Source organism: Onychostoma macrolepis, chromosome 07 (assembly GCF_012432095.1).
Source record: "Onychostoma macrolepis isolate SWU-2019 chromosome 07, ASM1243209v1, whole genome shotgun sequence".
Classification (NCBI taxonomy): domain Eukaryota; kingdom Metazoa; phylum Chordata; class Actinopteri; order Cypriniformes; family Cyprinidae; genus Onychostoma; species Onychostoma macrolepis.
Genome location: NC_081161.1, coordinates 47,732,779 through 47,748,537, shown reverse-complemented (window position 1 = coordinate 47,748,537; position 15,759 = coordinate 47,732,779). Strand labels below are relative to the sequence as shown.

Genomic DNA, 15,759 nt, shown 5'->3' with positions numbered 1-15,759 from the left:
CATTAAAAACAATTGTGATGCATTTCATTGGCACGTTAACATAGCCGAAGTGATCGTGATTTGCTAAATAGTCGTGAATGCATAGCCATCATATATTAGCCTCTAATGCTGTAAAATGAATTGTTAGCACATTCTTAACGAAACTGTTGCATGATAAGCCTGTGTTGACTTATTGACAGCGCAATAAACTGTAGCACGTTCGTTGTGAAAGCTTGTTAATTACTCATTGTTTTTCAATTTTAATTAATTAAATTAAAATAATCTTAATGTTTTAACTGTCACGTGCTCACAGTCAGCCTGTTTAACGTTACCCAACAATACATGTTATAAGTACGTCTCTTCATTTTGACATGGTTATATCATGTTGGTTGAGACATTTAATAGTCAGACATAACAGAGAGGCCATCATAATAATTGACTGTTAAAATACCACGTTACATTGTATCATATACTGTGTACTGTACTCTATATGAAGTGCTTTCAAGGACTCAGCTCAGGGCAGGCAATAGTATGACAAAAAATAAATAAATAAATTGGTCAAGTACTAGGCTTAGGCCTAATTTATGTCTATTTATTTATGTGAAATTAACTTAAAATATTTTTCAAGAAACACATAACAATCCAAGAAGGGAGATCCTTTCCTGAAGTAAAGAGATGCACTACATGCTGCAAGGAGTTTCACTGCCCGTTCTGCAGTTCTGCTTTGTTTCAACCAACAAAGTTGAGCAAAGTGAAAAACCATTTGGAGAGCCATTTCAAACGTGCAGTTCTCCATGAAGGTAACATTTGCAAACATTCTTTTGGGAAATGCAATGTAAAGATTAATTCAATTTGAGCAATGAATCCAAACAACTGCATTTATGTTTTGTTTTTGTTAACCTGATTCAGATTTTGGGGATTCATAATTTACACTGATGACCGTCACAATAATACTGCAGTTTATTGTTCTTATGTTTTAGGGTATACCATTCACAGATGTGGATTAGATTGCCGACCAAAGTGGCATTACCACTGCATCCACTGTAATTCCATGCTGCTACGTAAACCGGACTTCATGAAGCATCTGTCTTTTTGCAAGGGTAAGCACCCTGCCACAACCACCACCGTTCCAGCTCCAACTACTCCCATCGTTCCAGCTCCAACTACTCCCACCGCTCCAGCTCCAACTACTCCCACCGTCCAGCTCCAACTACTCCCACCGTTCCAGCTCCAACTACTCCCACCGTTCCAGCTCCAACTACTCCCACCGCTCCAGCTCCAACTACTCCCACCGTTCCAGCTCCAACTACTCCCACCGTTCCAGCTCCAACTACTCCCACCGTTCCAGCTCCAACTACTCCCACCGTTCCAGCTCCAACTACTCCCACCGTTCCAGCTCCAACTACTCCCATCGCTCCAGCTCCAACTACTCCCACCGTCCAGCTCCAACTACTCCCATCGCTCCAGCTCCAAGTACTCCCACCGTTCCAGCTCCAACTACTCCCACCGTTCCAGCTCCAACTACTCCCACCGTTCCAGCTCCAAGTACTCCCATCGTTCCAGCTCCAACTACTCCCATCGTTCCAGCTCTAAGTACTTCCACCGTTCCAGCTCCAAGTACTCCCACCGTTCCAGCTCCAACTACTCCCATCGTTCCAGCTCCAAGTACTTCCACCGTTCCAGCTCCAAGTACTCCCACCGTTCCAGCTCCAAGTACTCCCACCGTTCCAGCTCCAAGTACTCCCACCGTTCCAGCTCCAAGTACTCCCACCGTCCAGCTCCAACTACTCCCATCGTTCCAGCTCCAAGTACTCCCATCGTTCCAGCTCAAGTACTCCCACCGTTCCAGCTCAAGTACTCCCATCATTCCAGCTCCAAGTACTTCCACCGTTCCAGCTCCAAGTACTCCCACCGTTCCAGCTCAAGTACTCCCATCATTCCAGCTCCAACTACTCCCATCGTTCCAGCTCCAAGTACTTCCACCGTTCCAGCTCCAAGTACTCCCATCGTTCCAGCTCCAACTACTCCCATCGTTCCAGCTCCAAGTACTCCCATCGTTCCAGCTCCAACTACTCCCATCGCTCCAGCTCTAAGTACTTCCACCGTTCCAGCTCCAAGTACTCCCACCGCTCCAGCTCCAACTACTCCCATCGTTCCAGCTCCAAGTACTTCCACCGTTCCAGCTCCAAGTACTCCCACCGTTCCAGCTCCAAGTACTCCCACCGTTCCAGCTCAAGTACTCCCACCGTTCCAGCTCCAAGTACTCCCACCGTTCCAGCTCCAACTACTCCCATCGTTCCAGCTCCAAGTACTCCCATCGTTCCAGCTCAAGTACTCCCACCGTTCCAGCTCAAGTACTCCCATCATTCCAGCTCCAAGTACTTCCACCGTTCCAGCTCCAAGTACTCCCACCGTTCCAGCTCAAGTACTCCCATCATTCCAGCTCCAACTACTCCCATCGTTCCAGCTCCAAGTACTTCCACCGTTCCAGCTCAAGTACTCCCATCGTTCCAGCTCCAACTACTCCCATCGTTCCAGCTCCAAGTACTCCCACCGTTCCAGCTCCAACTACTCCCACCGTTCCAGCTCCAACTACTCCCATCGTTCCAGCTCCAAGTACTTCCACCGTTCCAGCTCCAACAACCTTCACTGTGCCAGCCACCCCGAGTACGCAAATACAAAGGGTCCGTGTGAAGCAAGTACTGCGTAAAAATGGTCCCATATGCCAGCTTAGCATGAACAGAATTAATTTAAAAAGGCACATAGAAAGGAAACACACAGGAAAACATAAGGACATTACAGCAAGTTCACACCTTCCAAGTGAATGCATAGATCCAGAGAATAGAGTTTATACTGTTCATAAATCTTTTCACGGGGTCACTACACCTCTGCACGTTCAAAATAAAGTCTGGGAGGAAAATCAACACGTTTTCTGTGAATCTGCTGAGTGCCAGCCCAGACAGCAGTTGACTCTGTGCCGGATCCGTTTTCAAACCGGCAAATCCGTATTACAGTCACATCCGTTTCAGTGCTGTAACATGGATCCAGCCCGGGCCCGGTTTCAGTGGCGGGAACTACTGTAGCAGAGCAGATCCGGGCCGCGTCCGAAACGAGCGCGTGTTTATCTGCAGTTCAGAACAGAAGACATCAAAGATATTTGCTTTGATCAAAGCAGTAAATTGTATTTTGAAGTAAATTAAAATAGAAAACCATTATTTTAAATTGTAATACTTTTTTCTGTATTTTTGATCAAATAAATGCTGGCTTGATTAGGATTTCGCGGAAAGAGTAAAACAAATGTGTTGTAATATACTGTTTCAATATCTTAGAGAAACCAATTTAAGTGGAAGGATATAGTTTTTTAAACAATGCTTACACACAACATTCTGGTCCACACTCACACCAGATGGTGGCGGTAATGCACCAAAAAGTTGTTTGCCAACCGCCAAAAAACCTTAATAGAAGAAGAAGACGTCAAGACGATCGAGGCACGGGCTGTTATCCTCTAAAACTTCACTAAGGTATGTCACACCGTGTGATATCACACTGTTCTACTAACAAATTAATCTCTTATTATGTTGTGTACTCGATAACTTAAAGGTTTGGTGTATTTATTGCTCCTTAGATCGGTGTTGGACCGGCGAACACTTTAGGCCTATTATCAGAGGACTTGCTAACATGAAGAAAACGGTCCAGAGGTCTGTAATTATACGTAATTTACGAATTTTAACTTAATTACTGAATTTAAACTTTAGTAATTTTGACTGCTTCCATTAAAATTTAATGTTTAAGATTGCTGCCTGTCATGGTGGGCTAGCAGTGTTAATGTTTAAGCGCTAACCCTCAAGGCTGCATGCATTTATTTGATCAAAAATAAAATTAAAAAAGTAATATTGTGAAATATCATTTGAATATATTTTAAAATGTAATTTATTCCTGTGAATTTTCAGCATCATTACTGCAGTCTTCAGTGCTCGATCGTTCAGAAATCATTCTAACTTGCTGATTTAGTGCTGGATTTATATTGGTGCTCAGTTATCAGTAATGGTTCTTCTTCTTATTATTATTATTATTAGATGTAAAAAAAAAAAAAAAAAATACAGTTTTTGCTGCTTAACATTTTCTGGAAACATTTTTATGATTCTTTGATGAATAGACAGTTCAAAAGAACATCATTTATTTGAAATATATTTTTGCTTCATTATAAATGTTTTTACTTTTATCAATTTAATGCCTATTTGCTAAATAAAACAGTCATTTCTATTAAATAACACACACCAAACATGTGAATGGTTGTATATCATGGTTTCTGCATATATTAAGGAGCATAACTGTTTTTCAACTGATAATAATCAGAAATGTTTCTTGAGCAGCAAATAATAATATTAGAATGATTTCTGAAGATCATGTGAGACTGAAGACGAGTAATGATGCTGAAAATACAGCTTTGATCACAGGAATAAATTACATTTTACAATGTATTCATAAAAAACATATTTTAACTGTTAATTACTTTTAAAATTGTAATTAAAATATAATTTATTTCTGTGATGGCAAAGCTGAATAAATAAATGCTTTTCTTTTAACTTTTATTCATCAATAAATCCTGAAAAAGTATCACAGATTCCCAAAAATTAAGCAGCACAACTGTTTCCAACATCGATAACAACGGAGTATCAAATTAGTATATTATAATGATTTCTGAAGGATCATGTGACACTGAAGACGAGTAATGATGCTGAAAATTCAGCTTTGATCACAGAAATAAATTATATTTTGAAGTATATTAAAATAGAAAACCATTATTTTATTTCATTTCATTATTTTTAATACTTCACAATATTAGTTTTTTTCTTTATTTTTGATCAAATAAATGCTGGCTTGATGAGCATAAGAGACTTGTTTCAAGAACATTAAAAACAGTAATGTGTCCAAACTTTTGACGAGCCCAGTCCCCTTGAATAAGCAGGCAGAACGCTTCAGGCACACTGAATGATAGAAACAGAGGGGCACTGAGGAGATATACATGTATTACATTATATTGTTTGGTATGGTTTTATTTATAAAATCTTTGCCAAAATATGCTTTTATTTCTGTTAACGGTATGCTCCATGTTAATTGGGTAAATGAACTGAGAAATTGTCCAGCAACACTATATAACGATCTGTTTCAATTTCAGGTTCCACCTGAGAGCTGGGACTGTCGAATAAGGTGAGTCCATTTTTTTTATTTTTTAGTTTTCAGTGGAGTTTGAGATATTCAAGCTATTTGAATGCCACAATTTATAATTGAGTATTGATAATAATGAGTGCCTGATAATGTTGCAACTTGTGCTGTTCAAAACATACTGTTTGTTAGGGCCGATTGAGGCTTGCAGCTTTCTGGAGAAATGCTCCTTCAAATAACTTCACACTCATCCTGAACAATATACCTGTTATGACAGTCATAGTCCTCTAGCAATGCTATAGTCTGTGTGTCATTTGGGTACAAACCCTTTTTCATCTCAAGTCGGTGATTAAAGGAAGTGTGTATGACACTGATGTCCCATGCACTAATTTCCACAGTGGAGCATGTTAATAAACTGTGACTCTTATGTGTAAGGCTTAAACATTGCCTTCCTTGCTTTGTAATACTAAATGAAACAAATACATTCATAACATATCTGTGTAATATGCAATTAGTTGTGTATTTTTAATATATAAAACAGGTGGCACAGGTTCCCCTTGCTTTTCTTCTCTGTTATATCAGTTATTATACTTTACACCTATGGGCAGTAAGCAGAATGAACATTATCTTTGTTACACACAAAGCTGGACAAAATTACTCGATTACAGGTAAATTCAATATTCTGATCATATTTTTTTAAGCACTTTTACCGAATTCCAAACCACATCAATCATAATAACTACTATTCATTTTGTGTACGATCATTTTATAATTATATAATCAACAAGAACTGGAAGTGAAAAAGCTTACTGATGCTCCAGAAGGAAACACGATACATTAAGGGGGTGAAAACTTTTAAACAGAATGAAGGTGTACATTTTTCTTATTTTGCCTAAATATTTTTTTCATTTAGTACTGCCCTTCAGAAGCTACAGAAGATACTTCCCAGACAGCAAGCAGTGTCAGCCCAGATCTGGCCCACATCTGGCATGCATGGGTTTCACGTGGGCCATATGTGGGCCGGATCTGGGCCAACACTATGTTGCTGTCTGGGTTACATGTTTCCCACAAGACAAAATAAGTTAAATTTACCCTTCTTCAAATTCAAAACGTTTTCACCCCCTTAATACATTATTTTTTTCTTCTGGAGCATCAGTGAGCGTTTAAACCTTCTGTAATAGTTGCATATGAGTCCCTCAGTTGTCCTCAGTGTGAAAAGATGGATCTGAAAATCATACAGTCACTGCTGATTTTTCTGAAGAACAGCAGACAGTTTAACTGTTCAGAACAAACAAGGGACTCATGAGCAACTTTCACTAAACAAAAACACACAGCTGTGGATCATTCAGGGAACAACACAGTATTAAGAATCAAGTGGATGTAAACAACGGGTCATTTTTATAAATTCAACAATTTTTCCTCTTGTGGACAATATGTAAATATCTTATCCCTCTTATTTTGGTAAAATAATTAACATTTTGCAGATTCTGCAAGGTGTATGTAAACTTTGACCTTATGTGTGTTTGTGTATATATGTACTGTATGTATGTGTGTATATAATATTTAATATTAATATTTTAATATTAAAAGATATTTAATCTTTTTTTTTTAGAGACAACGAAAAGGGGAACTGTCTTTAAGCTGTGGAGTCAGATGGAGGGCTCGCATTTACCTCAAAAGCGGCATTGCAGAAGACTCGAACAACTAGAACCAACTCAAGCACACAATGGTGACACACATTTGTAAGACCTTTCCTGTGATATAAAATTTCCTGTGGTAATTATTCAGATTCTTCTCATTCTCATTGTGTAGCACTGTTTTAAGCTTAGTGAATATTATGTACAGTAAGCACTAGAAGTAGAGACTTATACTACTTGGGGTAGTTTTAAATTAACTTTAATTTTGCTTTTGATGCAAAAATTATCAAAAGAAAAGATGTAGTGTAGTAATTCAATTGTTTTAATATGAATATTGTTTTAATAGTGTTCAGGACAGTAATTGTCTGTACATCTAAATCAGTTCTTTAAACTTTTGTTGTCTAAGACCTTCGTGTTATACCTTAAGACAAAAAAGATATTTAATTATGTATTATGTACCCAGACAGCAACATAGTTCTGGCCCAGGTCCAGCCCACATCTGGCCCGTGTGAAATCCATGCGGGCCAGTTGTGGGCCGGATCTGGGCCGACACTGCTTGCTGTCTGGGTAAGATGCTTGTAATCATTGCTTTAAAGGTATTTATAATTTCTACTTAAATAGTCATTATCTACTTGTATGATTTGTATTATCCGGGAACTGTACAAATACTGTGGCATATGGACTCTTTTTATTTGTAACTTTTAAATGCAATACTCTTTTTAAATGCATTTTCTGTAAAGCTGCATTGAAATATGTATTGTGAAAAGCACTTTACAAATAAACAAATTGTGTTTGAATTCTAGATATGTATACAACTTATTTGTGTGTGTGTATGAAGGCATATATAATAATACACAAAATGAGCTGGCCCAGATCCGGCATGGTACTGGACCAGATCCTGCCCACATTTGGGCCAAATCACCATAAAGGAATCCACATCTGGTCTGGAGCTGGCCCGGTTCTGGCCCAGATCCGGAAAAACCGGATCCATGCCGGTATTGGCCCGTTGTGCCAAAAGACACCGGCCCGAGTCCGTTACACGGATCTGGTCCAGAACGTCCGATGGGTCTGGACCAGATCTGGCCCAAATGATTTTTGCTATCTGGGAGGTGAACATGGAGTTGGCATGGAGAAGTGGGTTAAAAGCACATCAATGCATACACCTTAAATCATTAACTTACTGCACATCCTATGTCTCCTCTCCTGTACTTAGTGAGGAAACACTTAATGAGATGGTGAACAGCCGGTGGTTTGGCGAGGATAAAAAGAAGGTCTGCCTTGATCTGCAAAACCTTGCAAATGCCAACCATATACCTCTGTCTGTATACTCCCAAATTGGAATCCCTCAGTCCAAAAAATACATATCCGTTTATGAGCCGACTGTTTCATATTACAGTCGTTTAGGAAGAGTCATGGTGTCATATGACACAAAAAAAGAATTCGTGGCACTGTCCTTGTGCAAGGATGAAGAGATCATGCCAACACAAGTACATTGCAAAATGGCACTTATTTCAGACTCACCGTGAGCTGTTCAGGAAAGTCCGGTGCACTGAGGAGGTGGAATTTCAAACATCAACAGAGGATGGAGGCCGTCATGATGAGGTTGAGCTGGGTAACATTCCTTATCCTCCAAAAGATGACCAAAAGTTCAAAGCCATGGTTGAGTATATTTTGAAGTTCAAAAAATTACCTGCTGTTCTGCCAGAACATTTACGTCATCCATTATTGGAAAAAGAATACCCAAGGCACCTCATTCCACTGGAGATGATGTGCCAGAAGTGCCCTGGCAATGTACCCATGAGTGACCCAATCCTCATTACAAATAAGGCCAAAATCCTAACCAGCTCGCGTATTATTGAAGGTAGGTCAATGAAACTATTTATATCTTATGACAATCCACTGTGGTAGATTTGCTGTGCTTTCATTAATCATTGAATGTGTTGTAAACTGTACTGAAAATATTGTTGAAACTTCTGATTTCTAGACATCTCTACGTACTGTAAATCTTGCCATCAATGCGGAACCTTCTACCGTTACCAAGAGTGGAAAGATGGCCTACACAATTTTAATGACCGGATAATCCTTGATCTCTCTTTATGCTTAACCATAAGGAACATGCTACAGGTATTTTTATTTAATTTAAGTATAACCTGTGAATGAATCTTTTTAAATGGAAAATATATGAAATTTAAACAGAACATTTTCTGTATTTTCACTATAATGTTTCTCCCTTAGGTGCATACTGCAGTGAGCAGAGTGGTAGAATATTTAGAACTGACTACAGGGGTAAAGTTTCCCTCAGCTAATACAGTTCTTCATGGGTATCTTCATTTTGAAGCACTCACTGATCATGACTATCAGTATTCCTGTGTAAATTGTGGTGATCATCCACCAGTGGTCATCATGGACCTCCATAAAAAGGGAGCCTTCCATTTGTCAGGTAAAATTTTTTCATGGAATAGACTGATTTAGATGTCAATTACAGACCAGGGGTGCGTTTCCCAAAACGAACTACAGTTGCAAGTTCTGTCGTTACCAATTGAGCTCAATGGGACTTACGACCATAGTTCACTAACAATGCTTTTCGGAAACACACACCAGGTTACTTTCAGAATTTACTATTTGTGTAATATTTTTTCACATTATTTCTTTAGTAAGTGACCTTGAACGACCTCCAGAGGACTTTAATGGAGAGGTTGATATGGGGCATTTTTGGGAAGCACTTTCAACGGAAAGGATCAGTCGAGGATTTGTAACAAGTAATGCAAACCAAGATTAATTTGTCAAAATGTAACACCTTTTTCAATGACTGAAGAATTGTGTGACAAAATAATTAACAAACTAAAACGTGTTACATGTCATGTTTATATTTTTTCAAGGTGTCAAGATCAAGATGTTTTAATATATTTCTTGTGTTTTGATATTCCCAAAGGTGATCAACACAATCCATTTAAAGTTCCGCCAACTTTTCACTTTTGGGCGCCGTGGATAGGCAGAAATACACGCCGGTCAAACAGTGTCCTCAATACGGAATTTGAAAAAGTCCGTCCGGCAAAACCAGCTGAGGTCTGTGAAATAACAGTCTCTGAAGACCGCCTGACAGAGGAGCTGTACAAGCAGAAGGTAAAAATACATTTAATTATATTTGTCTTTTTAGGAGTGATTTACAGGCCATTATTTCACCTGAAAACATGCAGATCCTCACATTTTATTTTATTTGACAGGTTCAAGTGGTTAGGAAATTATGCAGGGAGTGTGGGTTGGATTCCTCTGGATCGCGAAATGACCTCCTCCTGAGACTGTCCAATGAATTGAAGTCAAGGCACACGTATGACAAGGTCTTTCAAAAGATTTGGGCTGCGTCAGGTAAGCAAAATGTCACAGTGTACTGTATGTGTAAGACACTATTATTGTTAAGGTTTTTGGTAACACTTTACAATACGGTGACACTAATATACATTAATTCATGCTTAACAAATGCACAGATAATCATGAGTTAATGTGTAACTCATGAAGACCTAAACCATTTATTAACAATTACTGCATCAGCAATAAATGAACATTCGATATGATTCATAGAGTAAGTAATCAATAAATTGTTATCAGTTAAATGTGTCATAATATATTAACTACCTAATAACTTATTTTATTAACTAATGAAGTAAATTCATATGTTAATTACCACACTGGGTCGAAGCCATGCCTTTAAACTTCCAGTTGCCTGCTTTAATTAATCTTTAGCTTAAAGAAGTTTAAAGGCATGGCTTCGACCCAGTGTGGTAATTAACATATGAATTTACTTCATTAGTTAATAAAATAAGTTATTAGATAGTTAATATACTATGACACATTTAACTGATAACAATTTATTGATTACTTAATCTTTGAATCATATCGAATGTTCATTAGTTGCTAATGCAGTAATCATTAATAAATGGTTTAGTTCATCATGAGTTATACATTAACTCATGATTATCTGTGCATTTGTTAAGCATTATTTAATGCATATTTGTGCACCCGTATTGTAAAGTGTTACCAGGTTTTTCAATGGGTGGAATAACTTCAAATGGTGTTACTCTTTGAATATCTGAAATGTGATTTCACATACACATATCAGTGAGGATGAAAAACTTTTTAGTTGGATAAACAAAGGTCGTCTTTTTATAATCTGTTCATTTCTGCCTCTTTCCATTTCAGGCGGCTGGGCTGTGATTATGTGCCCGTGTGGCATTGTATACAGTATAAAGTGCAACATTAGAGCTGAAAGCCCACGTGACTTCACAGACATGCTCCTTTCTTGGAAATACATGCCAAATATTGTAATATATGACTTTGCACGTGGACTAGCAACACACATGAATCTGAGAGAACCAGAAAGGTTGCCCTTCAAACCATTTGAAGGACGGTTAAAAGCCCCAACTGCAGAAAACATAGCACTAGCCAAAGATGGGAAACTAAAGGTGTCACTTCCTTGGTTGAATTGCAAGAAAGTGGTCCCAGACTGTGATGGCCATCCCATAACTGGTTCAGCAGAGCATTATGCTCTGTATGATCGTTTCCATGAAGATAACACAAAGGATGCCCGTGATGCCTTGCGGAAGCTTGGCCTGGTCCCGCAACTTGCTGGAATAGTCAACAGCCAAGTAGCAGAACAGCTGTTTGTAAAATGAAAAAAAAACAATTACTTCTTAAACATGGCTTTACCATCAACTCATCTGTTTCTCATGAGGAATATCATTCACCACTACAATTGTCACAAAAACAAACAACGATTGGGAGACATAAAAAAGGCTTTCGATACCAAGATAGCTATGAATATCCACAGCCAGGCAGTGTTGGGTAACTTTTCAAATTTCATATGCAAATCTATCACAAATACAGCATATTATTATTCACTGTTTTGCATAGTTTAAATATTTATTTATATTTTTATAAATTACAGTATTCATTAAGACACCTTCCACTGCTTAACCTAGTACATTGGACATTCGTAGACTTGCACTAACACATATGACTATTAATGAATTAATATATTGTGATTTTCTACTTTTGATTCAGCAGAATCCGTGCCCCCGACAGCGGCCCCCGGCACGACCCCGACAGCGGCTATTGTCTACTCTTTGGCATTTATGCCCTTTGCAAAAGAATGGAATCCTATACAGGACCAACTGGTAAGTTAATTAGTTAAAATAGTAATTGTTTTTCATGTCACACACTTATAATAATAATAATAATATCTATTATTTGCAGCTCAATTATGTGCTGGACACAGGACGTCCTGCAGCTGAAATTATTGTGAAAGAAGGGCCCGTATGTATCACACGTGAAGAATTCTGGAGCCTGGGGTTGCTAAGAGACATGGATTCTCATGTGAGTACTGGGAAGTTAAACAGCATTTTTATTTGCTTTTATGCTTGTTCACTGATGAGTTTTGATTATTTCTTGCAGATTGGGAATGCCTGCTTTAAATTGATTCATGAAGCAGCTCAGCAACATGTATGTAACTTTTATCTGAGACTAAAGCTTAAATCTGTGCTGTTAATTTAATCTGTTATTTTATTGTCTACTTTCAAAGTTGCTGTTTTTTTCCTCATAGGGCAAAGACATTTATATAAAGGACATGTTCGTTGTTCCTACATGGAAGGATACACAAAGCAACATCACTGCCAACTTTCCAGTGAGTGAATATAAAATATATATGGTGTCACAAAAATGTAGTACTGCATAATGACAACATTTTTCATTAATGTTAGGAGGATGTCGACATGAAAGACTTCTTAGTCTTTCCAGGTTGGACCAACATAAACGGGCCAGGACACTTCGTTCTTTGTGTAAGGGAATGTTACTCTTACTAGATACTACATGTAGTGGTAATTAATTTGGTTAGTTCATGTGTATTCCAACAAAGTGAACTGCAGCTCTACTCTTTGTCCTAATGACTTTTACACTCATGTGCATGTCTTTAACCATTATCACATTATAGATCATGAAGCCACTCCTGAGAGAGATCCTCTTTTTAGACTCGCAGTACACCCTGCATGAGTCTGGGTTTGGTGATGCTGAATACAGAGCCATTTTTAGGTCTACATTTGAGGCATACTGTTTGCCATGTTCATATTGCAATTTACATTTCGGCTACGTTCCTATAGCCTAAAGTGGTTGTCACATCTATCTGTTTCAAATTATTTGTATTTTTTTTTATTGTATAGAGATCTTGCTCAGAAAATTGATCCTGGGAGCTGGACTGAGAAGACTGGGCATGATATTGTGGTGAATAATATATTGCATAATTAGATATTCCAATGAAATATGATTGCCCGTAATCTGTATTTTATATACAAGACATGTGACGGAGAAGACAGCACCTTTGATCTATCAGTCATGTTTCATGTATCACTAATCTTACCTTATTTTTTGTTGATTATAGAGCTTGCCACGACAGATCTGTGGTAATGACTGTGGGATTTTTGTGCTTATGGTAAAGTTTCCTTTTTTTTGTGTGTGTGTGTGTGTGTGTGTGTGTGTGTGGAACCCATTTGCATGTTTCTGTCAACATAGTAAATCAAATGTTTTCCTTCTTCTCCATTTCAGTATACACTTTCCATTGTGACAAGCACAGGGTTTCAATTCCAAGAGGCGAGTTGATTCAAAAATGTTTATAAGGATGAAATTGACGCTTTAAATGTTTCTTATATACATACTTGTTTAGTTTTTAATGTATCTCTTTACTTCATGATAAAGACTCTCCTTATCATTGTCACATTTCTTTCAGATGGACATGCCTTTGATTCGGAAGTGGTGGTGTCTTCTTCTAATGGAGCGTTTTAAAATTGATGGGTATGACAGCCCTAAACAATAAACAATATGTGTATATTCACCTGTTGACTACATTAACTTAAAGTTATAAGTAGACACCAATAATTTTTTTATGCAATACTTTAGATTAATCTTGTTGTTAATGTTTGAAAGGTATGGCCAGAGGTTTGCCTTCTGGACTGATGAGGCCAGAAGTTTGTTACAGGGAACCCTTCAGCCAATATTCAGAGTGCCAAGGAAGCGTGCCATCACTGAGGAAATTCCAGCCCACACGCAGGCTGTCTTCGACCGCACTGCAGAGGAAAAGAGACTGGTGGACTTCATTGTACAGTCACCGGGAGCTGAACAGCATTTGGTGGTACTTAGACATATTCATCATTACAGACTCACAGTAAATAAATCAACCAGGGCTTTTGTTAAAAATATTGTCAACTATGCAGCCCATTTATTGGCAGTAACAGGCAAATAAAAATCCTGTCTGTGATTGGTCGCCTACCTGCCTCTCTAAATACATACCTGCCTACCTGCACACAATCTGCCCATGCACTCATTGATCTTCAGCGGAGTACTCCAGCAGTACTCAGGCAGTGCATGTCCAGTTGTTTTGGAGGTTTGGCTTTGAAATAAGCCCTAAATGTAGGGGGTGGAATATTTTTAGTTGATTGCTTTTAAAATCGACCTTAGTCTTGCTCGTTTCTCCAATTCTGCATATTCAAGCTTTAAAGTCAGTCGCTCCTTCACTAACAACTATCACACAATACACTTAAAAATCCTATTACCACAAAATAATTGTAGTAATTGTGGCAAAATAATTTGCCCGTAGGACGTACTCAACGGGAAGACTTCAAAGTGGTATCCTCCGAAGTCCTTTCGCCAGGTGCCTGTCTACCTTGACAGTGAAGAACAACAGGACAACCTTTTTGCTTTTCTGAAGTCAGTAATACATAAAACACCTACGCAGCTGAGCTTCACGGATGAAGTGCAGGTAATCTGTGGTGTTCTGTTTCCAGAGGTATGCATAACAATATGATGTATTGTGCATGTTTCTGCCCTTTCAAACCCTAATGTATATTATACCTTATGCTACTTATGTACAGACCTGTGTGTATTTCAATTAACAATTTTATTTTGATAGGTCATCATATATGGCCTGGCTGGGCTTCAGAATTGGTCTCTGCAGGATGCTGAGCAGGCCTTCCTCTCTGGTCCTGATTATCATCACAGGTAAGAGTAGAAAATGGAATTGTTTTTACACAATGTCCAATGTATCCTTTTTTTAAGCGTTAACAGTATTTCTGTTAACCTAGCAGTGATTATGTTCTCCATTTACTGTTTCAGTGAAGTGGAAGAATTTAATAGGGTGATAGAGAAACAACTGAGAAAAGAGGGGAGAGCATCCAGCTGGTAGGTAGTGCTGCTGCATACATCACAACGTGTGCTTTAAACATTTAAAGGTCAGGAAAAGTCATGTCAATAATATTATTTCTATTCAGATTTCTTGCATCTCTCTCTATTATTTTTTTCTCAGTTCAGATGGGCTTTATTGACATGAATGTTTCAAGAACCTTTGTTCCCACAACATCAAAATAAAATTTTTCCAAATCTTTGAACAGTATGCAATAATAGTATTATGAACATTAATTGGTATGAAGATTGATATAATTATTTTTGGATCGTATATGTGTGTGTGCTCTGTGGTAACTAAGATTTTTTAAATATGGAATTTAAAATTAGAGAATAGAACATGTTCAACTAAATGTTCCTTATTTCATTCACTTCTCTGTCTTTCTCTCTCTTAGGAGTCAGTGAAGACGTCGTCCATGAAGTTCTTTCTATGTGGTTCACGTCATGAACAAATTTGTTTTTGTGTGTGTTCAAGTTCAACTGTTAATATATTATTTTATAAAATATACACAATCTTAAATCTACCCCCAGAGTCATCCTTGTGTCTTCCCTCTGTACTTGAAAATGTGGTTGATCTAGAGACTGAAAAGACTATACTGTGGTTCCTTGTTTATTTTACTTGAGTTATTATATTATGCTACTTAGACCCAATAATTACTCAACATTCCTAGGAACCAGGTTTAATTGCAATAAAGAAAGTAGTATTTGGGTGTAATAAAACTTAAAAAAAAAAAACTCTAAAACTCTAATGTAGTTA

General features: G+C 38.0%; 1 protein-coding gene and 1 pseudogene across 1 annotated transcript; both read left to right on the top strand.

Annotated features, from left to right (window-relative positions):
• The first annotated feature begins 7,662 nt into the window (after positions 1-7,662).
• On the top strand, positions 7,663-12,845 carry LOC131543915 (uncharacterized; annotated as a pseudogene).
• Positions 12,842-15,494, top strand: LOC131544596 (uncharacterized). Its single transcript, XM_058782935.1, has 9 exons — positions 12,842-13,052; positions 13,210-13,260; positions 13,374-13,418; positions 13,555-13,619; positions 13,752-13,956; positions 14,422-14,583; positions 14,734-14,822; positions 14,937-15,002; positions 15,398-15,494. The coding sequence occupies exons 1-9, from the start codon at positions 12,891-12,893 to the stop codon at positions 15,405-15,407; spliced, it is 855 nt and encodes a 284-aa protein (XP_058638918.1). The 5' UTR covers positions 12,842-12,890; the 3' UTR covers positions 15,408-15,494.
• The last annotated feature ends 265 nt before the right edge of the window (positions 15,495-15,759 follow it).

Coding starts and splice junctions, on each gene's coding strand:
- LOC131544596 (XM_058782935.1), top strand. CDS start 12,891: ATGTTCATATTGCAATTTACATTTCGGCTACGTTCCTATAGCCTAAAG. Junction 13,261..13,373: donor GTGGGATTTTTGTGCTTATG/GTAAAGTTTCCT, acceptor TCTCCATTTCAG/TATACACTTTCCATTGTGAC. Junction 13,957..14,421: donor GAGCTGAACAGCATTTGGTG/GTACTTAGACAT, acceptor ATTTGCCCGTAG/GACGTACTCAACGGGAAGAC.